The sequence below is a fragment of the Chelonia mydas genome, chromosome 1 (genome assembly GCF_015237465.2).
Source record: "Chelonia mydas isolate rCheMyd1 chromosome 1, rCheMyd1.pri.v2, whole genome shotgun sequence".
In the NCBI taxonomy this organism is placed as follows: Eukaryota; Metazoa; Chordata; order Testudines; family Cheloniidae; genus Chelonia; species Chelonia mydas.
In genome coordinates, this window is record NC_057849.1 from 346,802,554 (window position 1) to 346,830,099 (window position 27,546).

The following is a 27,546-nucleotide window of genomic DNA, read 5'->3' on the forward strand; positions in this document are numbered from 1 at the left end:
AGCTCCTGCAGGCCCGTCCCGGGGCCGCCAGCCGCGCGGGGAGTTCTGGGCAGCGCAGGCCCGGGCCGGGGCCGCCACACGAATCTCGGAGCAGGCAGGAGGGCAGAGCTATCTTTAACCTGCTGCCAGCCAGCGAGCGGGAAAGCTGAGCCCGCCTAGGCCCCAGCCCATCGGCCCCGGGGCCAGCTCGGCCAAGCTGAGGGCAGAGGCAGCAGGGCCCCTGGCCAAGCAGAGCAGCAGAGGAAGGGGTGCGCCCAGGCTCCAGCCAGCTCGGTGAGGCTGCCCCGGACAGAAGCGGCTCCTGCAGGCTGGGCACTGGGGCCAGGCAGAGCCCTGGGGGAGGGAACGGGGCCAGGCAGAGCGGGCTGCGGATGGCACCCCAGCCTTTGGCCTTCCTGTAAAAATGCAGCCTGGAGCAGCAGGGCTAGGCCTGGGAGGACAGAAGGACATGGCTGCAGAGCCTGCCCCAGGCAGGCGGGGGCACCGCAACAGAACACGGACACACCGCTCCAGCGGGCAGCCGGGGAGCACCAGCACGGCCAGGAGGCCCAGCAGCAGAGCCCCGTGGCTGGCGGGGGCCACAACGGCTCCAAACGCGCTTCCCCCTTCCACACTGCCAGGGCCAGGGCGCTGCCCCCACCGGGGCCGGGGCATTAGGGCGGCGCTGCGCCTCTCCCAAGCATGCTAAGGGCCTGATGGCACCAGCCTCCCCTCCCCCTGCCAGTGTCCGTGCCCCCCCACGGAGCACAGATCACAGTCACGTCGACCAGGCCAAGGCCTCGGTGCCCACTGCCCTGGGGACTCTCGCAGCTCTGCAGCCAGACAGACAGACCCAGGCAGAGACGCTGAGTGCCCAGAGCAGGAGGGACAGACACACACACACAGGCAGACAGTGCCAGGCATTTATTGGTCTGAGTGCAGAGTTCACAGTCTCTTGCTAGGCAGTGGAGGGCCCCGCCCGGGGGCTCGGGCTCGGCTCCAAGGGGGCAGCAGCAGCAGATGCTGGGGACTGGCAGAGAAAGCGAGTGCAGAGCCCCGGTCACAGGGCCCAGGCAGGGAGGCGCTCTGGGGCAGGGCTGCAAGAGGTGGCCCCCACCAACTCCCCCAGCCGGAGCAGGGGACCCTGCTAGAGCCCACACCCCATTGCCAGCAGCTGCCACCTTCATCCCGTGAGCGGCGCTGGAGCCAGGCCAGCACTGCCTGCGGGGGCAGCATCCCGGGCTGGCCACACACCTACAAACTCCCCCTGCTTCTCCAGAAAAGGGGCCAGCAGGAGGGGCTCTGCCGGGGGCAGGGGCAGAGCATCCAGGTCTCCCCCATGCAGCCCACGCTCGCAGAGCCCAGGTTACATCAGCAGGCCGGAGCCCCAGGCCCCCCACACCTGCAGGAAGCGGGTGTGTGGGGTGCAGGAAGGGCACTGGGGCAGAAGGGTGGGGGGGCAGAGCTGGGTAGCGCCCCAGGCCAGGGGAGGCAGAGACGCAAGGACAGAACCGTGGGGCAGAGGCAAATGCCCGTGTAGCACATTCAGCTCCCAGGCCCCATCTCCCAGAGCGGAGACCCCTGTACATGCCCAGCACAGCCCCCAGTGCACTCGAAGGGAACCCGGGGAGCTGAGCCCCTCCTGCCCCAGGGAGGGGACCGAGGCTGCAGCCGCCCTGCTCAGCGGGACCCCCATGGCCACACAGAACCATCCGACAACGGGCAGTGAGGAGAGGCGGTACAGGGGGAGCCGGCCCCACACAACCCACCCTGGAGAGGGTGGGGATCCTCACACACATTGCGGGAGGGCAGCCCATGCCTTCACTCCCCAAACCGGAACATTAACCGTTTCCCTGCCCCGACAGCCCAGCCCTGCCCCCAAACACCCTGCAAGGAGATCCCTGCCCTGGAGTGAGCCAGACCCCCAGAACCCACCGCTGCTCACTGGCCAGCCAGGGCAGCCCCCCCGCCCCCACCCGGGGGGCAATGGAGGCTGGTCTGGGGGCGTTGGTCCCTTGGGGTCCTTGCCAGCTGCTGTCCCTTGGCCGGGGAGGGGCCACTCTGCTGCTCCAGCCAGGCCCCACATGTCTGCAGCACGGCGAGGCCGGGGTCCTAAGGCGGGAGGCAGGCGAGCGCGGGGCAGGCAGAGCCGGGCTGGTCACAGGCACTGCGCCTTCTGCTGGAAGTAGGCCTCGAAACGGCACCGCGCGTAATCCTGGGCAGGGAGACAGCATCAGGCTGGTGCAGAGCAAGAACAGGGATCCCCTCAGAGCCCCCCAGCCGTGGGGACAGGGGAGACCAGTCATCCCATGGAGCCCCCAAGCTGTGGGGGAAGGGCCAAAACAGGGATCCCCTCAGAGCCCCCCAGCCGTAGGGACAGGGGAGACCAATCATCCCATGGAGCCCCCCAGACGTTGGGGCAGGGCCAGAACAGGGATCCCCACAGAGCCCCCCAGCCATGGGGGCAGGGGAGCCCAGTAACTTCACACCCCGCGGAGCCCCCCAGCTGTGGGGGCAGGGGAACCCAGTCACCCCACACAGACCCCCAGCCGTGGGGGCAGGGGAACCCAGTCACCCCACACAGACCCCCAGCCATGGGGGCAGGGGAGCCCAGTCACCCCACACAGACCCCCAGCCATGGGGGCAGGGGAGCCCAGTCACCCCATGGAGCCCCCCGGCTGTGGGGGCAGAACCAGAACATAAGGACCCCACGTGCAGTCGCACTGACGGCCAGGCACAGGGAGGCAGCAGGTACCCACAGTGCTCAGCTGGGCAGGTCCCTCCCGTCCTCTGCAAAGGGACAGTTTAGGACAGACGCCCCTCAGGACGCTGAATCCAGGCTGCCAGGCTGGGCCCCCTGACCTGTGCCCTGTCTCAGCAGGCAGCCCTGGGCAGTGCCCTGTAGGAGCCAAGGGGCAGGGTCACCCGTGCCCTGTGCTCACCAGGTAGCCGAACTCAATGGTGGAAATCTTCGCCTGCAGGATGGACCAGAGGCCCCAGAAGAAGTGAGAGGCCAGAGCAAACCTGAGGGGAGAGAGCAGCCGTTGGGGAGACGCTGGGAGAGACCCCCCACTGTGCCACGTCCCAGACTCCACCCCAAGCCTGCACAGCCTCCCCAGTCCCCAGGGCACCTGGCTCCCCTTTCAGAGCCCCTCAGGCACCCCCAGGCTGGGCAGCAAGGCTGGGAGAAGGAGCCTGCAACGGATGCCTGACTGTGCTGAAGGGCTCTTTAAAGAGAAGATCTGCCCTTGGGGAGGGCAGCAGGGTGGGGGTCCCCCCGTGCCAGCCCCCTACACCCGCTCTGTGTGGGGGAAACAGGGGTGGGGGTCTCCCCTTGCCGCCCCCGGTCATTCACTCACCGGCTGATCTCGGTGAGCATCTCCTCCTCGATGCGGGCCTGCTCCTCTTGCGTGGTGTCCCCGCGCCGCACCGAGTCCTCCCACAGGTAGTGCCGGATGAAATGCAGCTGCAGGCAGGGCGAGCAAGTCTCAGCCTGAGGCCCCAAACGCAGGATGGGGAGCTGGGGTGTGCAGGGGATGGGGAAACCAGGGCTCTGCCTCCCTGCCCATCTGGGCGAGGCCCAGAGTGAGTTGGGTGCTCCTGGGGGAATTCTGCACCACTGCGCATGCACAGAATTCATGTCCCCCACAGATTTTTTTTTTCCTCCCCACAAAAGTATAAATTCTGTTGGGGAGGTGCTGCAGTTACCCCTTTTATGCACCAGAAACTGTTGTGGACCCAGAAGAGAGGGCAGCTGACTCAGGGCCGGAGCAGCCCGCTACAGAGAGGGAGGTGAAGAGGCTGCATTCCTCACAGCGCCCTGCCCATGGGGCCAGGCGAGGAGGCATGGGATATTGGGAGGGGCACAGCACGGGGCACACAGGGCTGCGGGTGGCCACATAGATTCAGAAGGGCTAGTGGGGGGGACAGACTAGGGTGGGGGCACAGGAGCTAGTGGGGTGACAGCACTGACCCAGGGGCTGAATGGGAGTGGAGAGTACAGGGCCACAAGGGGATGGGGGCAGATGTTCCTGGCTGAATGGAAGAGGCGAGGGATCAGCCAGGGCCTGCACGGGGTAGGCTCCCCAACTTACTAACAATCCCGTCCCCCCAGCCCAAAAAAAAAAAAAAAAAAAAAAAAAAACAAAAACAACCCCCTGTTCCATACTTCTCCCAGCCACACCCACCAACCCTCCAGGTTCATTCCCAGGCTCCTGCCTTCTCCCTCAGCTCCTCCGTTACCCCGTCTCTCCCCAGCCTTTGCTCAGCTTCTGAGGGGGGTGGGAATCCGATTCTGTATTACAGTAGAAATGAATTACTCAAAGGTCTGTATTAACATGCCTAGTGAGGATCTATTTGTCAAGAAACATTTCTTGAAGGTTTTTTGTTGTCTGTACTGTTACAGACAATTGCTGACAGGTATTCTGAAATCAATTACCAAATTAACTGAAACTGGCGTGATTATACTATGTTACTTTGACAAACAAAATATGCAGAATTTTGCAGAATTTTAAAATATTCTGCACAGAATTTTTAAGTTTTTGGCACAGAATTCCCCCAGGGGGAGTAGGGGAGCTCCCCGGGGCAGGGGGCTCAGAAAGGGGCCCAACACCCAGCAACAATCCCAACAGCTACAGCCCCACCAACCAGAGCGCAAGCACCTCACCCCACAGGGCAGCAGCCTGGCAAGGATCGGACTCACTGCCTGCCTACGCGCCTGCTCTCCGGCCTCCCCAGGGGCTCCCCCAGCCAGGCGGCCATTACCTGCTGCTGACGCGTGGGGTAGTTCTCCATGGAGGCCTGGTAGAAGGGCCACGTGTCGTGGGTGTAGTCGTACACCCACTCACAGAAGTGATTGCCAATGTCAAAGCCCCTGCAGGGAGAGGGGGGGTTAGGAGCTTCCATGCTCACAGGGTTCCAGCCTCCTCGCGACCCCGACCTCACCCCACCGGGCATCCGCAGCAGAGCTGCCCCGACAGCCCCGCATGGGTCGCATGGCCCAGGGAGAGCACCAGGCCGGACAGCTGTCCTCAGAGCCGGCCTGACAGCCCCGCGTGGGTCGCATGGCCCAGGGAGAGCACCGAGCTGAGCAGTGGATGTCCTATACACACCAGCTTACGGCTCGGCACCACACCCACCCTGCCCCCCATTAGCTCCGCTCCCCACGGCCGACCCCGCCTCCCATCACCCACCTGTAGTTGTAGCTGCTGTATTCAAAGTCAATCAGCATCAGCTTGTCGCTGGGGTGTGACTCGCGCCCAGCCAGCAGCAGGATGTTCCCTGGAAAGGGGCAGGACAGGTGAGAGCAGCTGCCTTGGGGAGCCTGCAGCGGCTGGGGGAAGCGACACAGGCAGGGTGGAGGAGTCGGAGCTGGGGGAGCCCCTCAGGTCCCATGTAGCCCTGCCCCGGAGCCGAAGCAGGACTGGCCCGCAGGCAGGGCTCAGGCTGCTCCCCGGGACAAGCTGCGCTCAGGCCAGCGAGGTCCCCCCGACCTAACCCCAGAGAGGCTGTGGGGAGGGGAGCCACACTGTAGTGGTGGCTCAGGCCCCAGCAGGTCCAAGGCTGGGCTATTCCGGCTGGCAATGGCGACTGCCAACAGACAATGGGTCCATCTCACCCCCTGCCACTCACCTTCCTGCACATCATTGTGGCAGAAGACCACAGGGGAGGGCGTGGACTCCAGCAGCTCCCTGGAATTCAGGGGAGAGAGACATCAGTAGACAGCCTGCTTCATCGTTCCCACTCCCCCAGGCCTCTCCAGCAGGGTGCGCTGCGAGAGGGAGCCCCAAGGAGAGCGGGCTCTGATGCTTCTAGCTTCTGCCACTCGCGGTGCCGGGCAGAGACCCGCCCACCTCTGGGTAGGAAAACCGGAGCCGACCGCGGGCACAGGGAGGGGAGCCGGAGCCGACCGCGGGCACAGGGAGGGGAGCCGGAGCCGACCGCGGGCACAGGGAGGGGAGCCGGAGCCGACCGCGGGCACAGGGAGGGGAGCTGGAGCCGACCACGGGGGAGCCGGAGCAGGATGGGAGACGGGGGGTGAGCCCATGGGCCTGTTGCAGTGCAGAGCTAGCAGGAACCAGCAGCGAGAGGCACCCCTGCGGGGCTGGGGCGGCACCTTTCTGCCCAGCCCCTACGGCAGTTCGTCCTCCCCGACCCCCACGTGTCTATGGGGCCCCTCGGGCCCTGCGCTCACCTGAGGCTCCCCATTTCCTTCTGCAGGTTATAGGCTTTGAGCTGGTTGAACAACTTCCGCTGGGCTTCCTGAGGGAAGGTGAGCTCGGCAATCTGCTTCAGGTACCTAGAGCGCAGGGTCCTGTCACCTCCGCAGGGCAAGGCCCCCTGGGAGCAAGGGAGACCCCCCACCCCCAGGAGCAGTGAGATGGGAATTCCCCCAACACTCACTCCCCTCCTCCATGAGCCCCCCCCCCCCGAACTTGCCTCCCCTGGGAGCAGTGAGATGGGGAGACACCCCGTCACGCAGTCCCCCACCCCAGCAGTGAGATGTGGAGGGGCCCCTTCACTCACAGCAAGACAGGGCCCATTATTCTCCCTCCTGGCTCCATGGCAGAGGACACCTATGGGCAGAGACCCTGCACCGGGGTGGGGGTGCACTCCCCTCAGAACTATTACTGCAAAGTGATGGGAGGTGACTCCTTCCCAGGCACAATCCAGGCCCCCATTCCTGCAGGGGAAGGGTCCCCCCCAGGGGGACGCAGCTGGTGCTGCCCCCCTGCAGCCCACAGGCCAGAGTACCCCAGAGCAGTGCTAGGGCAGGTGTTACCGTTCCATGGTCCCAAACAGCCACTTGGGCTCCTTGTTGAAGGGCATCACCATGCCGTGGAAGCGGGACATCTTCATCGCTATCTCCCTGGAGATGTCGGGGTCCTGCAGGTCCTCTGTGCACAGACGCCGGCTCTGGGGACACGCGGCAGGCATGAGACACCTGGCCTCCAGGGAATGGGATGGGGGCGGCAGGGATTCCGGGACTCGCTTGGCCTGGCACGGGGCCTCCAGAGCCGGGGGAGGGACAGAGCCCTCTCAGCGCCCCCGGGAGCCCACAGGTCTGAGCCAAGCGACAGCACAAAGGAGCAAGCTGGCCAGGAGGGGCACAGAGCCGGGGCACCGCCAGGCACCTGCCATGCGCAGCAGCCATCTGGGGCCACGGAGGAAGAACCACTTGGACCCCACCAGCCCTTGAACTCAGGCAGGGAGGTACTCTGGCCAGCCCGTTGGGGGCCAGGCATCCTGCATGGGGGAAGGGTAGAGGGTAGGCCACCCAGCGAGGCCCGTACCGGAATGTACTGCTCCAGCCGCCCCTGGGGAAAGACCCCGTAGAGCCGCGGCCCCAGCGCCCGCTCTGCCAGGATGGCAAACATCACGCTCTCCAGAACCAGCGAGTCCACGCCCTGCAGAGACAGAAGGCATGGGTGAGGGGCAGCCACCCCCAAATCTGTGCAGTCGGGGAAGGGGCCGTGACCCTGAGTGCCCCTCCCCCTCAGATTGTGCAGGGTGTGGGGCAGTAACCCTGGGATCCCCCTAACCCTGCACAATATGGGGGGGAGTGACCCCAAGATGCTGCTTGATGCCAGGGTGGGGAGGCAGCAAACCCACAATCCACAGCCCACCCCAATGCACAGTCATGGGGAACCTCACAAAGGAACCCCCACCACCCATGGGAGGGGCCCCTCGAGGGTCTGAGAAGCCCACCAGAGAAGGGAGGATGGCATTAACCCCCTCAGCCTTGAACCCTTCGCTGTCCTGTGCAAAAAGCTCCCCAGAGTCAGCACCCAGCAGCAGCAAGCTGCACAGAGCCATTTCTCTAGCCCTGAGGGATCTGCAGGGCTGGGATAGCAGGGGGCTGCAGGTGGGGACTCCAGGGTACTGGCAGAGCGGGGGCAGGGCTGGGTTAGCAGGGGGCTGCGGGGGGGGCCTATGGGGCACTGGCAGAGCTGGGAGGACGGGGCTGTAGGTGGGGACTACGGGCACTGGTAGAACTGGGGGGCAGGGCTGGGATAGCAGGGGGCTATGAGTGGGGACTGTGGGTCACTGGCAGAGCTGGGGGGCAGGGGGCTGCAGGTGGGGACTCCAGGGTACTGGCAGAGCTGGGGGCTGCAGGTGGGGACTCCAGGGTACTGGCAGAGCTGGGGGCAGGGCTGGGTTAGCAGGGGGCTGCAGGTGGGGACTTTGGGGTACTGACAGAGCTGGGGGCAGGGCTGGGTTAGCAGGGGGCTGCAGGCTGGGACTCTGGGGTGCTGGCAGGGCTGGGATAGCAGGGGGCTGCAGGGGGGGACTATGGGGCACTGGCAGAGCTGGGAGGACGGGGCTGTAGGTGGGGACTATGGGCACTGGTGGAGCTGGGGGGCAGGGCTGGGATAGCAGGGGGCTATATACTGCTTATATACGAATGCACAAAGCCTTGGAAACAAGCAGGGAGAACTGGAGGTCCTGGTGATGTCAAGGAATTATGACGTGATTGGAATAACAGAGACTTGGTGGGATAAATCACATGACTGGAGTACTGTCATGGATGGATATAAACTGTTCAGGAAGGACAGGCAGGGCAGAAAAGGTGGGGGAGTAGCACTGTATGTAAGGGAGCAGTATGACTGCTCAGAGCTCCGGTACGAAACCGCAGAAAAACCTGAGAGTCTCTGGATTAAGTTTAGAAGTGTGAGCAACAAGAGTGATGTCGTGGTGGGAGTCTGCTATAGACCACCGGACCAGGGGGATGAGGTGGATGAGGCTTTCTTCCGGTAACTCGAAGAAGCTACTAGATCGCATGCCCTGGTTCTCATGGGTGACTTTAATTTTCCTGATATCTGCTGGGAGAGCAATACAGCGGTGCATAGACAATCCAGGAAGTTTCTGGAAAGCGTAGAGGACAATTTCCTGGTGCAAGTGCTAGAGGAGCCAACTGGGGGGGAGCTTTTCTTGACCTGCTGCTCACAAACAGGGAAGAATTAGTGGGGGAAGCAAAAGTGGACGGGAATCTGGGAGGCAGTGACCATGAGTTGGTTGAGTTCAGGATCCTGACACAGGGAAGAAAGGTAAGCAGCAGGATACGGACCCTGGACTTCAGGAAAGCAGACTTCGACTCCCTCAGGGAACGGATGGGTAGGATCCCCTGGGGGACTAACATGAAGGGGAAAGGAGTCCAGGAGAGCTGGCTGTATTTCAAGGAATCCCTGTTGAGGTTACAGGGACAAACCGTCCCGATGAGTCGAAAGAATAGTAAATATGGCAGGCGACCAGCTTGGCTTAATGGTGAAATCCTAGCGGATCTTAAACATAAAAAAGAAGCTTACAAGAAGTGGAAGGTTGGACATATGACCAGGGAAGAGTATAAAAATATTGCTCGGGCATGTAGGAATGAAATCAGGAGGGCCAAATCGCACCTGGAGCTGCAGCTAGCAAGAGATGTCAAGAGTAACAAGAAGGGTTTCTTCAGGTATGCTGGCAACAAGAAGAAAGCCAAGGAAAGTGTGGGCCCCTTACTGAATGAGGGAGGCAACCTAGTGACAGAGGATGTGGAAAAAGCTAATGTACTCAATGCTTTTTTTGCCTCTGTCTTCACGAACAAGGTCAGCTCCCAGACTGCTGCGCTGGGCATCACAACATGGGGAGTAGATGGCCAGCCCTCTGTGGAGAAAGAGGTGGTTAGGGACTATTTAGAAAAGTTGGACGTGCACAAGTCCATGGGGCCGGACGAGTTGCATCCGAGAGTGCTAAAGGAATTGGCGGATGTGATTGCAGAGCCATTGGCCATTATCTTTGAAAACTCGTGGCGAACGCGGGAAGTCCCAGGTGACTGGGAAAAGGCTAATGTAGTGCCAATCTTTAAAAAAGGGAAGAAGGAGGATCCTGGGAACTCCAGGCCAGTCAGCCTCACCTCAGTCCCTGGAAAAATCATGGAGCAGGTCCTCAAAGAATCAATCCTGAAACACCTACATGAGAGGAAAGTGATCAGGAACAGTCAGCAAGGATTCACCAAGGGTAGGTCATGCCTGACTAATCTAATCGCCTTCTATGATGAGATTACTGGTTCTGTGGATGAAGGGAAAGCAGTGGATGTATTGTTTCTTGACTTTAGCAAAGCTTTTGACACGTTCTCCCACAGTATTCTTGTCAGCAAGTTAAAGAAGTATGGGCTGGATGAATGCACTATAAGGTGGGTAGAAAGTTGGCTAGATTGTCGGGCTCAACGGGTAGTGATCAATGGCTCCATGTCTAGTTGGCAGCCGGTGTCAAGTGGAGTGCCCCAGGGGTCGGTCCTGTGGCCGGTTTTGTTCAATATCTTCATAAATGATCTGGAGGATGGTGTGGATTGCACTCTCAGCAAATTTGCGGATGATACTAAACTAGGAGGAGTGGTAGATACGCTGGAGGGCAGGGATAGGATACAGAGGGACCTAGACAAATTGGAGGATTGGGCCAAAAGAAATCTGATGAGGTTCAATAAGGATAAGTGCAGGGTCCTGCACTTAGGACGGAAGAATCCAATGCACAGCTACAGACTAGGGACCGAATGGCTAGGCAGCAGTTCTGTGGAAAAGGACCTAGGGGTTACAGTGGACGAGAAGCTGGATATGAGTCAGCAGTGTGCCCTTGTTGCCAAGAAGGCCAATGGCATTTTGGGATGTATAAGTAGGGGCATAGCGAGCAGATCGAGGGACGTGATCGTCCCCCTCTATTCGACATTGGTGAGGCCTCATCTGGAGTACTGTGTCCAGTTTTGGGCCCCACACTACAAGAAGGATGTGGATAAATTGGAGAGAGTCCAGCAAAGGGCAAGAAAAATGATTAGGGGACTGGAACACATGACTTATGAGGAGAGGCTGAGGGAACTGGGATTGATTAGTCTGCGGAAGGGAAGAATGAGGGGGGATTTGATAGCTGCTTTCAACTACCTGAAAGGGGGTTCCAAAGAGGATGGCTCTAGACTGTTCTCAGTGGTAGCAGATGACAGGACAAGGAGTAATGGTCTCCAGTTGCAGTGGGGGACGTTTAGGTTGGATATTAGGAAAAACTTTTCCACTAGGAGGGTGGTGAAACACTGGAATGCGTTACCTAGGGAGGTGGTGGAATCTCCTTCCTTAGAAGTTTTTAAGGTCAGGCTTGACAAAGCCCTGGCTGGGATGATTTAATTGGGGATTGGTCCTGCTTTGAGCAGGGGGTTGGACTAGGTGACCTCCTGAGGTCCCTTCCAACCCTGATATTCTATGATTCTATGAGTGGGGACTGTGGGTCACTGGCAGAGCTGGGGGGCAGAGCTGGGATAGCAGGGGGCTGCAGGTGGGGACTATGGGGCACTGGCAGAGCTGGGGGGCAGGGGGCTGCGGGTGGGGGCTGTGGGGCACTGGCACAGCTGGGAGGGGGCAGGGCTGACCTGGGCCCTCATCGCAGGGCGGTGGATTACACTCCCTGCAGAGGCCTGCATAACCCCGACAGCTGGCCGGTGACAGGGGGCACAGCTGGCCCAGTGCGTGGCTGCCAGGGAGCCGGTTGCTGACGAGGTGGGGTGGGGCCAGTTCACCCACACACTGACCCCAGCCAGGCCATCACATGCAGCACAGGAAGCCGTTCGGTGGGTCCCTGGTCCCCCCCACCCCTGTGCCCTGCTGCCAGGCGGGGGAGCCTCACCTGCAGAATGGCCCCGTAGACGCGCAGGAGCACCTGCCGAGGCTCATCGCCCACGCTCAGGATGTGGTCCGGGAGGCTGCATTTGTACAGCAGGTTACTGAGCCCCCCACTGCAAAGGGAAGCAGAGCCCAGATCAGACGCCACGGGGCCCGGTGCGCTGGGACGCAGCCCAGGCGCTGGGGGGCAGCACTGGCCAGGCCAGGAGACGGAGCACAGCCCGGAAGGCTTGTGGATCCCTCCCTGGCCAGTTCAGCCTCAGCCCACACAAGCGAGCTCCTGCCCAGATCCTGCCGTGGGCGTGAACCGGGCCCCTCCAGTGGCCGAGGGGCCGGCTGCGTGTGCCCCAGAGCCCCAGGCTCCTATGCCTGCATGGAGAGAGACCTGGGCACAGGCCCCCTCAGGACCGCAGCTGTGCCCAGGACAGCACCCTGCTGGGAACTCCAGCATGGCCCTGGGCCTGCCCCAGAGCGAGGGGACAGGGAGTACCCCCCTTCCGTCCCTCTCAGGCTCATACCAGCCTCGGCCCGGGCGGCAGGCACGGGTCTGCTTCCCAAAGCCTAGCTGCGCGCGCTACGCCAGACCAGGCCCCAGGGCACGTTCAGGGGATGATCCAGGAGCCCCGGGCATGCGAGAGAGGAGCCCCTGCGAGGCGGGGGGGCAGAGGAGCTGCGGAGCCAGGACGGGGGGGCGGGGGGTAGCAGGAGCCGCACTGGGACCTTCGCGCCCCTCTGAGCCTTGTGGCTGGGCTGGGCTGGCAGCAGGGACTCGGGCACCGAGCGGGGGCAAAGCTCGCAGGCGGGCGCTCGGAGACGCTCATCTCCAGCTGCCCCGCACCCAGCCAGGGCCGCGAGCGGGAGGGCGCCCTGCACAGGTCTCCGCCCGGCAGAGGCACCCCCAGGCCCAGCTAAGGACACGGCCCGTGTGGCCCGTGGGTTCCCCCCTCGCCAGCGGAGCCCCGGCGCGATGACAAGCCAGGTTTAATGGGGGTGCAGCACATCCACATTAGGGGTCTGCGCCAAGGCAGCTTTCCTGGGGGCGTTGCAGCAACAGCCCACCCGAGAGGTGGGCCCCTCGCCCCACAACCAGGCTCCAGACGCTGCGCGGTCACCGGAAACGCCGCAGGCCTGTCGCCCCACCTGCCAGCGCGACCCAGGGTCTGCCCGAGCCCGCCCCGGAACTCGGAGAGCGGCGTTAACTCTGGACCCTAATGACTACCCGGCAGTGCTGGCTCGGAGACCCATTACCCGGCTGATCGCTGCCTCGGACACACCCCGGACCCCACTTCCAAGCATCCCGTTCCCTGCGCTCCACCCCCCCAACCCCGCCCCCCACAGGCCAGCCCCCCACCAGCCACCCCGCCTGGTCCGGCTCCCGGCTCCTGCACCCCCCAGCCCAGAGAGGGGCGTTAACTCTGGACCCTAATGACTACCTGGCAGTGCTGGCTCGGAGACCCATTACCCGGCTGATTGCTGCCTCGGACACACCCCGGCCCCCGCTTCCAACCACCCCATTCCCTGCGCTCCACCCCCCCAGCCCCACCCCCACCAGCCACCCCGCCCAGTCTGGCTCCCGGCTCCTGCGCCCCCCAGCCCGGAGAGGGGCGTTAACTCTGGACCCTAATGACTACCCGGCAGTGCTGGCTCGGAGACCCGGTACCCGGCTGATCGCTGCCTCGGACACACCCCAGCCCCGCTTCCAACCACCCCGTTCCCTGCGCTCCACCCCCCCCAGCCCCCGCCCGCCCCCGCCACGCCCCCCACTGGAGCCCAGCCCAGGCCCCGCCCCGTCGGCTCCCGGCCCCGCCCAGCCCAGGCCCCGCCCCCACCAGCCACCCCGCCCGGTCCGGCTCCCGGCCCCGCCCAGCCCAGGCCCCGCCCCCCCGGTCGGGCTCCCGGACCGGACCCCGCCCCGCCCCGGTACCTGACCGGGCTGATGCCGAGCTCCTCGGGCTCGAGCAGCTTCCAGGCGCCGGCCAGGAACTCGCGGCACCACAGGAAGGCGCGGAGCCGGGTGTGGCCGGGCACGGCGGGGCCGCGGGGGGAGCCGGGCCCCGCGCACTCGCCATCGCCCGGGCAGCGCGCGCCGGGGTCCTCCGCCTCCATCGCCAGCGCCAGCTCGCCGCCGGCCCGGCTCCGCCAATCGCCGCCCTCCCCCGCCGGCCTCCGCCAATCGCCGCCGGCCCGGCTCCGCCAATCGCCGCCCGCCCCCGCCGGCCTCCGCCAATCGCCGCCGGCCCGGCTCCGCCTCCGCCAATCGCCGCCCGCCCCCGCCGGCCTCCGCCAATCGCCGCCGGCCCGGCTCCGCCTCCGCCAATCGCCGCCCGCCCCCGCCGGCCTCCGCCAATCGCCGCGCCGCCTGCCGCCTTCATGGGTCGCACGTTCCGCCAATCAGCGCCCTGTCCTCGCGGCGCCGCTGGCAGCGCGATTGGTCTGGTGTCAGCGAGGCTCGCGGACTCACCGTTGTGATTGGCGAGACGAGCCCGGAAGGGGAAGCCTGAATCAGCCAATCGCCGCGGAGCCTTTGCCAGTGACAGCCAATCAGGACCGAGAGTCCCGGGGCTAGGGCAGCGCGGCCAGTGCGCCGCGGGAGAGGCGAGGCGCCGCAGGATGCCGCGGAACGTGGAGCTCAAGGCGCGCGCGCGGAGCGCGTCGCCGAGCGGCTCAGCGGGGGCGCGGGCCGCGCGCTCACCCAGACCGACACCTTCCTGCGCGCGCCGCGCGGCCGCCTCAAGCTGCGCGACTGCGGGGTGCGAGCCGGGGGGGGGGTAACGGTCAGCGCGCGCCCCCGCCCCGCGTGCCACCGCGCCGCCTCCGCAGCTCCCATTGGCCGCCCGCGGCGGGACCCGGCAGCGCGTGGAGCCCCCGGCCCCCCACCCCGCCCCAGGGGCCCCAGGGACGTGCCCCCTCCTGCCCCCCAACTCCCTCCCAGAGCCCTGCCCCCTCCTGCCCCCCAACTCCCTCCCAGAGCCCCGGCCCCAGCCTGCCCCTCCTGCCCCCCAACTCCCTCCCAGAGCCCTGCCCCCTCCTGCCCCCCAACTCCCTCCCAGAGCCCCGGCCCCAGCCTGCCCCTCCTGCCCCCCAACTCCCTCCCAGAGCCCCACCCCCAGCCCTGAACCTGCCCCCCAACTCCCTCCCAGAGCCCTGCCCCCTCCTGCCCCCCAACTCCCTCCCAGAGCCCCACCCCCAGCCTGCCCCTCCTGCCCCCCAACTCCCTCCCAGAGCCCCACCCCCAGCCCTGAACCTGCCCCCCAACTCCCTCCCAGAGCCCTGCCCCCTCCTGCCCCCCAACTCCCTCCCAGAGCCCCACCCCCAGCCTGCCCCTCCTGCCCCCCAACTCCCTCCCAGAGCCCTGTCCCCTCCTGCCCCCCAACTCCCTCCCAGAGCCCCGCCCCCAGCCCTGTCCCCTCCTGCCCCCCAACTCCCTCCCAGAGCCCCGCCCCCAGCCCTGTCCCCTCCTGCCCCCCAACTCCCTCCCAGAGCCCCACCCCCAGCCTGCCCCTCCTGCCCCCCAACTCCCTCCCAGAGCCCCACCCCCAGCCTGCCCCTCCTGCCCCCCAACTCCCTCCCAGAGCCCCGCCCCCAGCCCTGAACCTGCCCCCCAACTCCCTCCCAGAGCCCTGCCCCCTCCTGCCCCCCAACTCCCTCCCAGAGCCCCGCCCCCAGCCTGCCCCCTCCTGCCCCCCAACTCCCTCCCAGAGCCCCACCCCCAGCCTGCCCCTCCTGCCCCCCAACTCCCTCCCAGAGCCCCGCCCCCAGCCTGCCCCCTCCTGCCCCCCAACTGCCTCCCAGAGCCCCACCCCCAGCCTGCCCCCTCCTGCCCCCCAACTCCCTCCCAGAGCCCCCCCCCAGCCTGCCCCCTCCTGCCCCCCAACTGCCTCCCAGAGCCCCACCCCCAGCCTGCCCCTCCTGCCCCCCAACTACCTCCCAGAGCCCCGCCCCCAGCCCTGAACCTGCCCCCCAACTCCCTCCCAGAGCCCCACCCCCAGCCTGCCCCTCCTGCCCCCCAACTCCCTCCCAGAGCCCCACCCCCAGCCTGCCCCTCCTGCCCCCCAACTCCCTCCCAGAGCCCCACCCCCAGCCTGCCCCTCCTGCCCCCCAACTCCCTCCCAGAGCCCCACCCCCAGCCTGCCCCTCCTGCCCCCCAACTCCCTCCCAGAGCCCCACCCCCAGCCTGCCCCTCCTGCCCCCCAACTCCCTCCCAGAGCCCCACCCCCAGCCTGCCCCTCCTGCCCCCCAACTCCCTCCCAGAGCCCCACCCCCAGCCCTGAACCTGCCCCCCAACTCCCTCCCAGAGCCCTGCCCCCTCCTGCCCCCCAACTCCCTCCCAGAGCCCCACCCCCAGCCTGCCCCTCCTGCCCCCCAACTCCCTCCCAGAGCCCCGCCCCCAGCCCTGAACCTGCCCCCCAACTCCCTCCCAGAGCCCCGCCCCCAGCCTGCCCCCTCCTGCCCCCCAACTCCCTCCCAGAGCCCCGCCCCCAGCCTGCCCCCCAACTCCCTCCCAGAGCCCCACCCCAGCCTGCCCCTCCTGCCCCCAACTCCCTCCCAGAGCCCCACCCCCAGCCCTGAACCTGCCCCCCAACTCCCTCCCAGAGCCCCACCCCCAGCCTGCCCCTCCTGCCCCCCAACTCCCTCCCAGAGCCCCACCCCCAGCCTGCCCCTCCTGCCCCCCAACTCCCTCCCAGAGCCCCACCCCCAGCCCTGAACCTGCCCCCCAACTCCCTCCCAGAGCCCCACCCCCAGCCCTGAACCTGCCCCCCAACTCCCTCCCAGAGCCCTGCCCCCTCCTGCCCCCCAACTCCCTCCCAGAGCCCCACCCCCAGCCCTGAACCTGCCCCCCAACTCCCTCCCAGAGCCCCACCCCCAGCCCTGAACCTGCCCCCCAACTCCCTCCCAGAGCCCTGCCCCCTCCTGCCCCCCAACTCCCTCCCAGAGCCCCACCCCCAGCCTGCCCCTCCTGCCCCCCAACTCCCTCCCAGAGCCCCACCCCCAGCCCTGCCCCCTCCTGCCCCCAACTCCCTCCCAGAGCCCCACCCCCAGCCCTGCCCCCTCCTGCCCCCAACTCCCTCCCAGAGCCCCACCCCAGCCTGCCCCCTCCTGCCCCCCAACTCCCTCCCAGAGCCCCACCCCCAGCCTGCCCCCTCCTGCCCCCCAACTCCCTCCCAGAGCCCCACCCCCAGCCTGCCCCTCCTGCCCCCCAACTCCCTCCCAGAGCCCCACCCCAGCCCTGAACCTGCCCCCCAACTCCCTCCCAGAGCCCCACCCCCAGCCTGCCCCTCCTGCCCCCAACTCCCTCCCAGAGCCCCACCCCCAGCCCTGAACCTGCCCCCCAACTCCCTCCCAGAGCCCTGCCCCCCAACTCCCTCCCAGAGCCCCACCCCCAGCCCTGCCCCCTCCTGCCCCCAACTCCCTCCCAGAGCCCCACCCCCAGCCCTGCCCCCTCCTGCCCCCAACTCCCTCCCAGAGCCCCACCCCCAGCCCTGCCCCCTCCTGCCCCCAACTCCCTCCCAGAGCCCCACCCCCAGCCCTGCCCCCTCCTGCCCCCAACTCCCTCCCAGAGCCCCACCCCCAGCCTGCCCCCTCCTGCCCCCCAACTCCCTCCCAGAGCCCTGCCCCCCAACTCCCTCCCAGAGCCCCACCCCCAGCCTGCCCCCTCCTGCCCCCCAACTCCCTCCCAAAGCCCCATCCCAGCCTGCCCCTCCTGCCCCCCAACTCCCTCCCAGAGCCCCACCCCCAGCCCTGCCCCCTCCTGCCCCCAACTCCCTCCCAGAGCCCCACCCCCAGCCCTGCCCCCTCCTGCCCCCAACTCCCTCCCAGAGCCCCACCCCCAGCCCTGCCCCCTCCTGCCCCCCAACTCCCTCCCAGAGCCCCACCCCCAGCCTGCCCCTCCTGCCCCCCAGCTCCCTCCCAGAGCCCCACCCCCAGCCCTGCCGCCTCCTGCCCCCCAACTCCCTCCCAGAGCCCCATCCCAGCCCTGCTCCCTCCCAGAGCCCCACCCCAGCCCTGAACCTGCCCCCCAACTCCCTCCCAGAGCCCTGCCCTCTCCTGCCCCCAACTCCCTCCCAGAGCCCCACCCCAACCTGCCCCTCCTGCCCCCAACTCCCTCCCAGAGCCCCACCCCCAGCCCTGAACCTGCCCCCCAACTCCCTCCCAGAGCCCCACCCCCAGCCTGCCCCTCCTGCCCCCCAACTCCCTCCCAGAGCCCCACTCCCAGCCTGCCCCTCCTGCCCCCCACTCCCTCCCAGAGCCCTGCCCCCTCCTGCCCCCCACTCCCTCCCAGAGCCCCGCCCCCAGCCCTGCCCCCTCCTGCCCCCCAACTCCCTCCCAGAGCCCCACCCCCAGCCCTGCCCCCTCCTGCCCCCAACTCCCTCCCAGAGCCCCGCCCCCAGCCCTGCCCCCTCCTGCCCCCCAACTCCCTCCCAGAGCTCCGCCCCCAGCCTGCCCCTCCTGCCCCCCAACTCCCTCCCAGAGCCCCGCCCCCAGCTCCCTCCCAGAGCCCCACCCCCAGCCCTGCCCCCTCCTGCCCCCAACTCCCTCCCAGAGCCCCACCCCCAGCCTGCCCCCTCCTGCCCCCCAACTCCCTCCCACAGCCCCACCCCCAGCCTGCCCCCTCCTGCCCCCCAACTCCCTCCCAGAGCCCTGCCCCCCAACTCCCTCCCAGAGCGCCACCCCCAGCCTGCCCCCTCCTGCCCCCCAACTCCCTCCCAAAGCCCCATCCCAGCCTGCCCCTCCTGCCCCCCAACTCCCTCCCAGAGCCCCACCCCCAGCCCTGCCCCCTCCTGCCCCCCAACTCCCTCCCAGAGCCCCACCCCCAGCCCTGCCCCCTCCTGCCCCCCAACTCCCTCCCAGAGCCCCACCCCAGCCCTGCCCCCTCCTGCCCCCCAACTCCCTCCCAGAGCCCCACCCCCAGCCCTGCCCCCTCCTGCCCCCCAACTCCCTCCCAGAGCCCCACCCCCAGCCCTGCCGCCTCCTGCCCCCCAACTCCCTCCCAGAGCCCCACCCCCAGCCCTGCCGCCTCCTGCCCCCCAACTCCCTCCCAGAGCCCCACCCCCAGCCTGCCCCCTCCTGCCCCCCAATTCCCTCCCAGAGCCCCACCCCCAGCCTGCCCCCTCCTGCCCCCCAACTCCCTCCCAAAGCCCCATCCCAGCCTGCCCCCTCCTGCCCCCCAACTCCCTCCCAAAGCCCCATCCCAGCCTGCCCCCTCCTGCCCCCCAACTCCCTCCCAGAGCCCCACCCCCAGCCTGCCCCTCCTGCCCCCCAGCTCCCTCCCAGAGCCCCACCCCCAGCCCTGCCGCCTCCTGCCCCCCAACTCCCTCCCAGAGCCCCATCCCAGCCCTGCTCCCTCCCAGAGCCCCACCCCAGCCCTGAACCTGCCCCCCAACTCCCTCCCAGAGCCCTGCCCTCTCCTGCCCCCAACTCCCTCCCAGAGCCCCACCCCAGCCTGCCCCTCCTGCCCCCAACTCCCTCCCAGAGCCCCACCCCCAGCCCTGAACCTGCCCCCCAACTCCCTCCAGAGCCCCACCCCCAGCCTGCCCCTCCTGCCCCCCAACTCCCTCCCAGAGCCCCACTCCCAGCCTGCCCCTCCTGCCCCCCACTCCCTCCCAGAGCCCCACCCCCAGCCTGCCCCCTCCTGCCCCCCACTCCCTCCCAGAGCCCCGCCCCCAGCCCTGCCCCCTCCTGCCCCCCAACTCCCTCCCAGAGCCCCGCCCCCAGCCCTGCCCCCTCCTGCCCCCCAACTCCCTCCCAGAGCCCCGCCCCCAGCCCTGCCCCCTCCTGCCCCCCAACTCCCTCCCAGAGCCCCACCCCCAGCCTGCCCCCTCCTGCCCCCCAACTCCCTCCCAGAGCCCCACCCCCAGCCTGCCCCCTCCTGCCCCCCAACTCCCTCCCAGAGCCCTGCCCCCCAACTCCCTCCCAGAGCGCCACCCCCAGCCTGCCCCCTCCTGCCCCCCAACTCCCTCCCAAAGCCCCATGCCAGCCTGCCCCTCCTGCCCCCCAACTCCCTCCCAGAGCCCCACCCCCAGCCCTGCCCCCTCCTGCCCCCCAACTCCCTCCCAGAGCCCCACCCCCAGCCTGCCCCCTCCTGCCCCCCAACTCCCTCCCAGAGCCCCACCCCCAGCCTGCCCCCTCCTGCCCCCCAACTCCCTCCCAGAGCCCCACCCCCAGCCTGCCCCTCCTGCCCCCCAACTCCCTCCCAGAGCCCCACCCCCAGCCCTGCCGCCTCCTGCCCCCCAACTCCCTCCCAGAGCCCCACCCCCAGCCTGCCCCCTCCTGCCCCCCAATTCCCTCCCAGAGCCCCACCCCCAGCCTGCCCCCTCCTGCCCCCCAACTCCCTCCCAAAGCCCCATCCCAGCCTGCCCCCTCCTGCCCCCCAACTCCCTCCCAAAGCCCCATCCCAGCCTGCCCCTCCTGCCCCCCAACTCCCTCCCAGAGCCCCACCCCCAGCCTGCCCCTCCTGCCCCCCAGCTCCCTCCCAGAGCCCCACCCCCAGCCCTGCCGCCTCCTGCCCCCAACTCCCTCCCAGAGCCCCATCCCAGCCCTGCTCCCTCCCAGAGCCCCACCCCAGCCCTGAACCTGCCCCCCAACTCCCTCCCAGAGCCCTGCCCTCTCCTGCCCCCAACTCCCTCCCAGAGCCCCACCCCAGCCTGCCCCTCCTGCCCCCAACTCCCTCCCAGAGCCCCACCCCCAGCCCTGAACCTGCCCCCCAACTCCCTCCCAGAGCCCCACCCCCAGCCTGCCCCTCCTGCCCCCCAACTCCCTCCCAGAGCCCCACCCCCAGCCTGCCCCCTCCTGCCCCCCAACTCCCTCCCAGAGCCCCGCCCCCAGCCCTGCCCCCTCCTGCCCCCCAACTCCCTCCCAGAGCCCCGCCCCCAGCCCTGCCCCCTCCTGCCCCCAACTCCCTCCCAGAGCCCCGCCCCCAGCCCTGCCCCCTCCTGCCCCCCAACTCCCTCCCAGAGCTCCGCCCCCAGCCTGCCCCTCCTGCCCCCCAACTCCCTCCCAGAGCCCCGCCCCCAGCCCTGCCCCCTCCTGCCCCCCAACTCCCTCCCAGAGCTCCGCCCCCAGCCTGCCCCTCCTGCCCCCCAACTCCCTCCCAGAGCTCCGCCCCCAGCCTGCCCCTCCTGCCCCCCAACTCCCTCCCAGAGCTCCGCCCCCAGCCTGCCCCTCCTGCCCCCCAACTCCCTCCCAGAGCCCCGCCCCCAGCCTGCCCCTCCTGCCCCCCAACTCGCTCCCAGAGCCTGCCCCCCAGCCCTGAGCCTGCCCCCTCCTGCATCCCAATCCCCAGCCCCGGGGCTGGCTCTGCAGGCTGCGGGTTCTGCTCGGCGCATCCCGCAGGATGGCCAGGGAGGACAGCCTCTCCCGGCCCCTGCTGTCCCATCCCAGGGGGTTGGCAGCTCCTTTCCCATGCGTCCCCGGTCCCTGCTGTCCCGTTCTGCGGGGCGTGCGGAGTGTGGGGCTGGCTGGGTGCTGCACACTTGAGCCAGAGCAGTAATCCCCAGGGAGGTGAGGGCGTCTTTGTGTCGGCCCAAGCCCTGCTGCAGTTACCCTGGCATCAAGGGCCTTCTCTCTCCCTAGCTTGTTTTGCGGCGGGAAGCGGGCGGCGCTCGTGTGCCGGTGTATGCTGGGCCGCACTAGCAGCGGGGTTTGCCAAGGGCGCTACACCTGTACAACCAGGAACTTACTAGCAAACCTCTGCTAACGTAGACCCATTTCCTACAGACTCAACCCTCTGGCCCTGCCCTGCCGATTCCACTGGTGACACGGCCTGGAGCTCGCTCGATGGGGCTCACGCCCTTGTATAACTGCAGGGGTGTTCTTGGGTCCCCACCAGCATGTCTGAGCCAAACAGACAGATCTGCCTTTCGTCTCTTCCTTAGTTGCTCCCTCCGTCCCCAGAGCGTTTCTGGGCCTCTCCTGAACTCGCTCGAGTTTGTGGGTTGTTGGCCTGCGGGCCAGGGAACCGGGCAGCCACCTCCGGCGCTGACGCCCTTCTCCGTTTCCTTTTCAGGATGGCCAGGGGCAGCTGATATTTTATGAGTGTCCTGACTCTGAAGGTCCCAAACTTTCTCATTACTCCATCTCCCCCACAGCCGACCCTGCAGGCCTGGTGGTAAGAGCCTTTCCCCGCCTGAGATCGTCTGCACACAGGTGCACACAGCCCTTCTCCCAGGAACATCGGTCTGAGCAGGCTGGAGAAGCCCCCAGGCTTCTCTGGTCCAGTGTTTGTTTCTAACAGTGGCCAGTGCCAGACCCCGCAAAGGAAGGAGTAAGGCCATGTCTACACTAGGAACACTACAGGAGCATGGCCACAGCACCGCAGCCACGCACAGACGCAGACTAGAGTGACGGAAGGGTTAGTCCCCTGCTGTAGGCCACCTCTCCAAGTGACAGCAACTAAGTCGATGGAAGAATTCTTCTGTCGATTTAGCTGTTAGCCTAGCTGCGGCACTCGGGTGGGAGTGCCGTACCTATGTGAACTGTTGAAATGTAGACTAGGGCTAAGAACCTTGCAGTAGAAGATGTGGGATAATTTGCCCTCACATTAAATCTAACCCTGCTCTCTAACCATTAGTTTGACTAAAGCCCTGAAATAGGATGTTCAGTGTCCGATCCGGAATTGTTTGTGGCATTAACTATTCTAAGTGGACAGTCTTGTTACCCGTATCAGTGTCCAATCCTTCTTTGACTTTTGCGAAGCTCTTGGCCTCACCAGTGGCCGTGAGTTCCACAATCTAGTTACATGTGTTGTATTTGTGTGGCAGGAAAAGTATTTCTTTTTATCCATTTTGAATTTGCCATCTTCCAGTTTCAGTGCTCATCCCCTTGTTCTTGTGCTGAGACGGAGAACGGAAACTCACAATCTCCCTTCTCGAGACCTTTTTTTTTTTTTAACCATGTCCCTTCTCCCAGGTAACAATCCCAATCTGTTCAATCTCGCTTCATGTGAGGGTTTGTTGAAGTCCTTGATCATCCTGGTCTCTCTTCTGTGAACCCCTCTAGTTCTGCAATGCCCGGTAACATGAAATGGATTAAAAACTGGCGGACAGGTCTCAATGTCAGGTTTCAGAGTAACAGCCATGTTAGTCTGTATTCGTAAAAAGAAAAGGAGTACTTGTGGCACCTTAGAGACTAACCAGTTTATTTGAGCATGAGCTTTCGTGAGCTACAGCTCACTTCATCGGATGAAGTGAGCTGTAGCTCACGAAAGCTCATGCTCAAATAAACTGGTTAGTCTCTAAGGTGCCACAAGTACTCCTTTTCTTTTTAGGTCTCAATGTGTAATTGTAAATGAGGCTCATTGAGTGGGACTGTTTCTGGTGGGGTCCTGCAGGGATCGGTTGTTGGCCTTATGCTATTTAACATTTTTATCAGTGACCTGGAAGAAAACATAAAATCATTGCTGATAGAGATTGCAGATGACACAAAAATTGGGCGGTGATCAATAATGAAGAGGACAGGTCACTGAAACCAGTCTGGATTGCTTGGTAAACTGGGCGCAAGCAAGCAGTATGCATTTTAATACAGCTAAATGTAAGCGTGTACATCTCGGAACAAACAACGCAGGCCACGCTTACAGGATGGGGGACTCTGTCCTGGGAAGCGGGGATTTAGGATCGTGGTGGAAAATCTGCTCAACATGGGGTCCCAGTGCAATGCAGGATCCAGAAGAGCTAGTGGGATTCTGGGGTGCATAATCAGGGGAATCTCAAGCAGGAGCAGAGCGGTCATTTTACCTCTATATTTGGCACTGGTGCAACCGCTGCTGGAATCCTGTTCTGGTGCCCACACTTCAAGAAGGATGTTGATCATTGGAGAGGGTTCAGAGAAGAGCCACGAGGATGATTAAAGGATTAGAAAACCTGCCTTAGAGTGATAGACTCAGAGACCTGGATATGGCCAGTGAGGCCTGATGATTAGAGCCAGAGTCAGGGGTCAGATGTCGGAGCCCAGGTTCAGAGACAGGTTACCGGGAGCGAGGCAGTGCTGTGAACCGGCAATCATAGGGGCTGTCACAGTCATGGGTGAATCTTTGAGTAGTCACTGAACTGCTGCTGGGCTAGAGAGCTAGTCTGCTGACGCTTCCTGCCCGTCAGGCCAGCTGTGCTCATTCGGTTGCCTGGAGATCGGAGCTGATGCAGGCCCCGATTCCTGACAGGTGTTTATCGTAATAAAGAGAAGGTTAAGGGGTAACTTGATCACAGTCTGTAAATTACATACGTGGGGCATATGGGCTCTTCAGTCTAGAAGAAAAAGCTCTGACATGATCGAGTGGCTAGAAGTTGAAGCTAGACGAAGACTGGGAATGAGGCATAGCTTTTTAAGAGTGAGGGTCATTAACCATTGGAACAGTTTACCAAAGGTGGTAGTGGATTCTCCATCACTGGCAGTTTTTAAATCAAGATTGTCTATTCTGGGTTCAGTACTGTTCAATATCTTCATAACTGACTTGAATAATAAGATGGAAAGGATGCTTATAAAATTTGGAGATTACATCAACCTGGCAGAGGTTGCTAACATTTTGGAGGGCTGGAGTAGAATTCAAAATGACCTTGAAAAGTTGGAGAACTGGTCTGAAATTACCAGGATGAAATTCAGTAAAGACAAGTGCAAAGCACTACGCTGAGGAAGGAAAAATCAAATGTTCAGCCACAAAATGGGGAATGATGGGTAGGTGTCAGAACTGCTGCCAAGGAGCTGGGGGTTCTGGTGGAGCACAGATTGAATACAAGTCAACAATGTGATGCGGTTGCGAAGAGGAATAATGTCATCCGGGGCCGTATTAACAGGAGTGTGGTACATCAGTCACAGGAGGTAACTGTCCCGCTCTGCTTGGCACTGGGGAGGCCTCAGCTGGATTCGGTGTCCAGGGCTGGGCGCCGCACTTTAGGAAAGATGGGGACCAACTGGAGAGAGTCCAGAGGAGAGCAACAGAAATGATGAAAGGTTTAGAGAACCTGAGCCATGGGGAAAGGTCAAACAAACTGGGGACATTTAGTCCTGAGAAAAGAGACTGAGGGGGGACCTGAGGACAGCCTACAAAAATGTCAAGTGCTGGTATAAAGAGGACGATGATCAATTGCCTCCATGTCCACTGAAGGCAGGACAAGCAGCAATGGGCTTAATGTGCAGCAGGGGAGAGTTAGGTCAGATATTAGCAGAAACTCTCTGACTCTCAGGGCAGGGAAGCTCCGGAACAGGCTCCCAAGGGAGGTTGTGGAATCCGTGTCACTGGAGGGTTTTAAGAACAAGCTGAACAAACGCCTGTCAGGGGGCTCTAGGGTCACTTGGTCTTGCCTTGGTGCGGGGGGCTGGACAAGATGGCCTCTCGAGGTCCTTTCCAGCCCTACATTGCTGTGACTGGATGTTTTCTAACAGATCTGCTCTAGTTCAAACAGGGATTATGTGGGGAAGTTCCATGGCCTGTGTTATACAGGAGCTCACACTAGATGATTGCTATGGTCCTTTCTGTGTCATCTGGGCAGACGCGTCCTGCATGCAGTATCCAGATGAGGCTGCACTCCTGATTTATAGGCAGGCACCAGACTGAACTTCGTCTCCCTTTCCATCCCATGCCAAGTGCATCCCCACAGCTTGTGTGCTTTTTTGACCACGGATTGAGCAGAGGTCTCTATTGAACTGTCTGCACTGATGCTTAGGCCCCTTTCTTGAGCTGGTACAGTTGAATTAGGTTCCTGTAAGGTATGTGAGTGGTTTAAATTTCCCCTCCAATGTGCATTACTTTGCACTTACTGACGCTGAATTTCATCAACCACAGTGTTGCCCTTTCCCTGGCTTGCTTGGATTTGGTTTTTCACAGTCCTCTCTGGTCCCGAATGTTGTGTCCTCTGCAAACTTTGCCACCTCGCTGCTCACTCCCTTTCCAGATTGGTAATAAATAAACATGGAACCTAGTAAAGACCTGTGAGGCCCCTCTTCCCATCTTCTGACGGGATGAAAATGGCCTGTTTCACACTGCTCTTTGTTTCTCTCTCTCTGGGCCAGTTCTGATCTGTGACAGTAGCTTTGCTTCCCACCACATAATGAGCCTCTTTGGAGGGATCTTGTCAAAGGCTTTTGGGAATCTAACCCAGTTATGTCAGCCAGTGCTGCTTCGCCCCCCACTTCACTGAGATGTCCGGAGAATTGTAGTAGATCAGTGGGACACCATTTCCCTTTGCAGGCATGGTGCTGGACAGACCCTCCCACTGGACCATTGGGTCTGGTGGTAAGAGTCCCTCCCCGTAACTCTGGCTGCCCCCGTCCACGCAGCCAACCCCGTGGTAAGAGCTGCCGCACCTCTGCTGGGATGCTCCAGATCACAGAGGAGATGGATTCCTGCCAGCCCTGCCTGGGATCACAGTGCTGCAGGGAAAACCCCGAGGGCCCTGGCCATGGCCCCTTGGACCAACAGATGAGTCCAACGCTCCCTGGTAGGTGAGGCTGGGACCCAGGCAGGTCGGAGGGATGGCCAGGGGCCAGTCCCTTCATGCTGAGCCTGTGGTGGCCCCAGGCAGTGTCATAGGGACGTCAGCTCATGGACCGGGGGAGAGAGAACTGGGGGGAGGGGGCAGCTGGCTGATCTGTCCCGGCCCTGATGTCTCTGCAGGCTGTGTTGTCAGAGGCGCTTGGAGTGCAGGGCGTGGTGAAGAAGGAGCGTCGTCTCTACATGGTGGGACAGACCCGCGTGCACTTGGACCGTGTGGAAGGGCTGGGTGATTTCCTGGAGCTGGAGGTGAGCGACAGTGAGGCCAGGCCAGGCACTGGATCCTGCATTTCACCCCACGGGCTGTGAAGGGGTCACCTCGCCTGCTATCGGAATGCAGCTGTCTCTGGGGTGGAGTGCTGCTCTCCCTCCAGGGGATTTCCCTGCCACCCTGCTCTGACCCGAGCCCTGTGTGCCCTCTGCAGGTGGTGCTGAGTGAGCAGCAGAGCCCCGAGGACGGCGAGCGGGTGGCCCGGAGGCTGATGGAGGAGCTGGGGGTCCAGGAGGAGGATCTGGTCGCTGGGGCCTACCTAGACCTTCTCCTAGCAGGAGGGAGTCCCACCTAGGAACCTGCGCCCCTGCTCATTGTCTTTGCCCCCCACTTCCTAGCCTACACCCCACTCATCAGCTACATGCAACCTGATGGGGATTCCTGCCCCTGGGGCACAGGGAGGTAAACCTTCCGCCCCCGAGACTGGGAAAGAATGCGACCTCCGAGGGATGAAGCAAGAGTCCTCTGCCCTCATCTCCCTCTGCTCGTTCTTGTGGCAGGGCCACAGATACTGCTCTTCCCCAACCCTGCAGCTGGGTTAGCGGGGACTCCCCTCCCCTCCTCAGCCTGTCTGCATGAGGTGGTGTTATGGGGGGAGTCTCCTTCAGCAAGGTGGACCCCATGCCCACCTTACCTGGGACAAGGGGCCTGAGGAGGGGCTCCCTGTCCTTAATAAACCACCCTGGTACAACAGATCTGTCTTCTTGCTTGAGCTGAAATAACCAGTGGGGAGCCTGGTGGCTGCTGGGGTAGGAGTCCTGCCACTGAGAGCCAGGACACCTGGGTTCTGTGCCTGCCCCTGCCTCCCTTTGTGGCCTCGAGCAAGTGTCCACCCTGCCTCACTCGAAAAGGACCCTGGCAGAGGGAGTCTGGATCCAAGAGAGTCTGTAAAGTACAAACCAGGATATACATTCTCAGGCCCCCGAGGGGGACCCTCCGCTCTGCATCCAGGGCCCTTCCTCAGCCATTGAGTCCATGGGGGGCTGCATGCAGAGCGGGCAGGGAGTCCCCAGGTTGCCCCCAAAGCCTCACAGGGTGACAGCAGCTGCAGGAGAGGGGTAGGGAAGGGGGAGTGGGGCTGGGTCACTGCAGGGGAGAGGAGCTGGAGGCACAAGGAGCAAGATGCCTTGCCCCCATGCCATGCTCTGGCAAGGGCTAGAGCTGGGCACAGGGCCCCATCT

At 64.3% G+C, this 27,546-nt stretch overlaps 2 protein-coding genes across 4 annotated transcripts; one reads left to right on the forward strand and one right to left on the reverse strand.

The window, feature by feature from the left end:
* Positions 1-888: 888 nt before the first annotated feature.
* On the reverse strand, positions 889-13,773 carry CHKB (choline kinase beta). 3 transcript variants are annotated; one of them, XM_037889507.2, is made up of 11 exons: positions 13,540-13,773; positions 11,620-11,728; positions 7,272-7,385; positions 6,761-6,894; positions 6,173-6,277; positions 5,611-5,669; positions 5,172-5,259; positions 4,744-4,852; positions 3,339-3,445; positions 2,922-3,003; positions 889-2,194 (listed from the first exon to the last, which is right to left on the reverse strand). In XM_037889507.2, the coding sequence occupies exons 1-11, from the start codon at positions 13,719-13,721 to the stop codon at positions 2,138-2,140; spliced, it is 1,146 nt and encodes a 381-aa protein (XP_037745435.1). In that variant the 5' UTR covers positions 13,722-13,773; the 3' UTR covers positions 889-2,137. The 3 variants fall into 3 exon arrangements, with proteins under 3 accessions (XP_037745435.1, XP_037745436.1, XP_043377951.1); XM_037889508.2 differs by having other exon boundaries at positions 6,173-6,292; positions 13,545-13,772; XM_043522016.1 differs by having other exon boundaries at positions 13,545-13,770.
* A 212-nt stretch (positions 13,774-13,985) lies between these two features.
* Positions 13,986-27,058, forward strand: LOC119566762. The gene is made up of 5 exons (XM_043547414.1): positions 13,986-14,051; positions 14,153-14,389; positions 21,619-21,720; positions 26,218-26,343; positions 26,520-27,058. Exons 1-5 carry the CDS (start codon positions 13,986-13,988, stop codon positions 26,658-26,660), a joined length of 672 nt encoding a protein of 223 aa, XP_043403349.1. The 3' UTR covers positions 26,661-27,058.
* Positions 27,059-27,546: the final 488 nt, after the last annotated feature.

What these genes read in the sequence shown, in the direction of transcription:
- CHKB (XM_037889507.2), bottom strand. Translation starts at nt 13,721, where the DNA reads ATGGAGGCGGAGGACCCCGGCGCGCGCTGCCCGGGCGATGGCGAGTGC. An exon ending in CTCGGCATCAGCCCGGTCAG is followed by an intron (nt 11,729 to 13,539) that starts GTACCGGGGCGG and finishes TTCCCTTTGCAG; the next exon opens with TGGGGGGCTCAGTAACCTGC. An exon ending in CCACAATGATGTGCAGGAAG is followed by an intron (nt 5,260 to 5,610) that starts GTGAGTGGCAGG and finishes GCCCCTTTCCAG; the next exon opens with GGAACATCCTGCTGCTGGCT.
- LOC119566762 (XM_043547414.1), top strand. Translation starts at nt 13,986, where the DNA reads ATGGGTCGCACGTTCCGCCAATCAGCGCCCTGTCCTCGCGGCGCCGCT. An exon ending in CTGGCAGCGCGATTGGTCTG is followed by an intron (nt 14,052 to 14,152) that starts GTGTCAGCGAGG and finishes TGCCAGTGACAG; the next exon opens with CCAATCAGGACCGAGAGTCC. An exon ending in GAGCCGGGGGGGGGGTAACG is followed by an intron (nt 14,390 to 21,618) that starts GTCAGCGCGCGC and finishes TTTCCTTTTCAG; the next exon opens with GATGGCCAGGGGCAGCTGAT.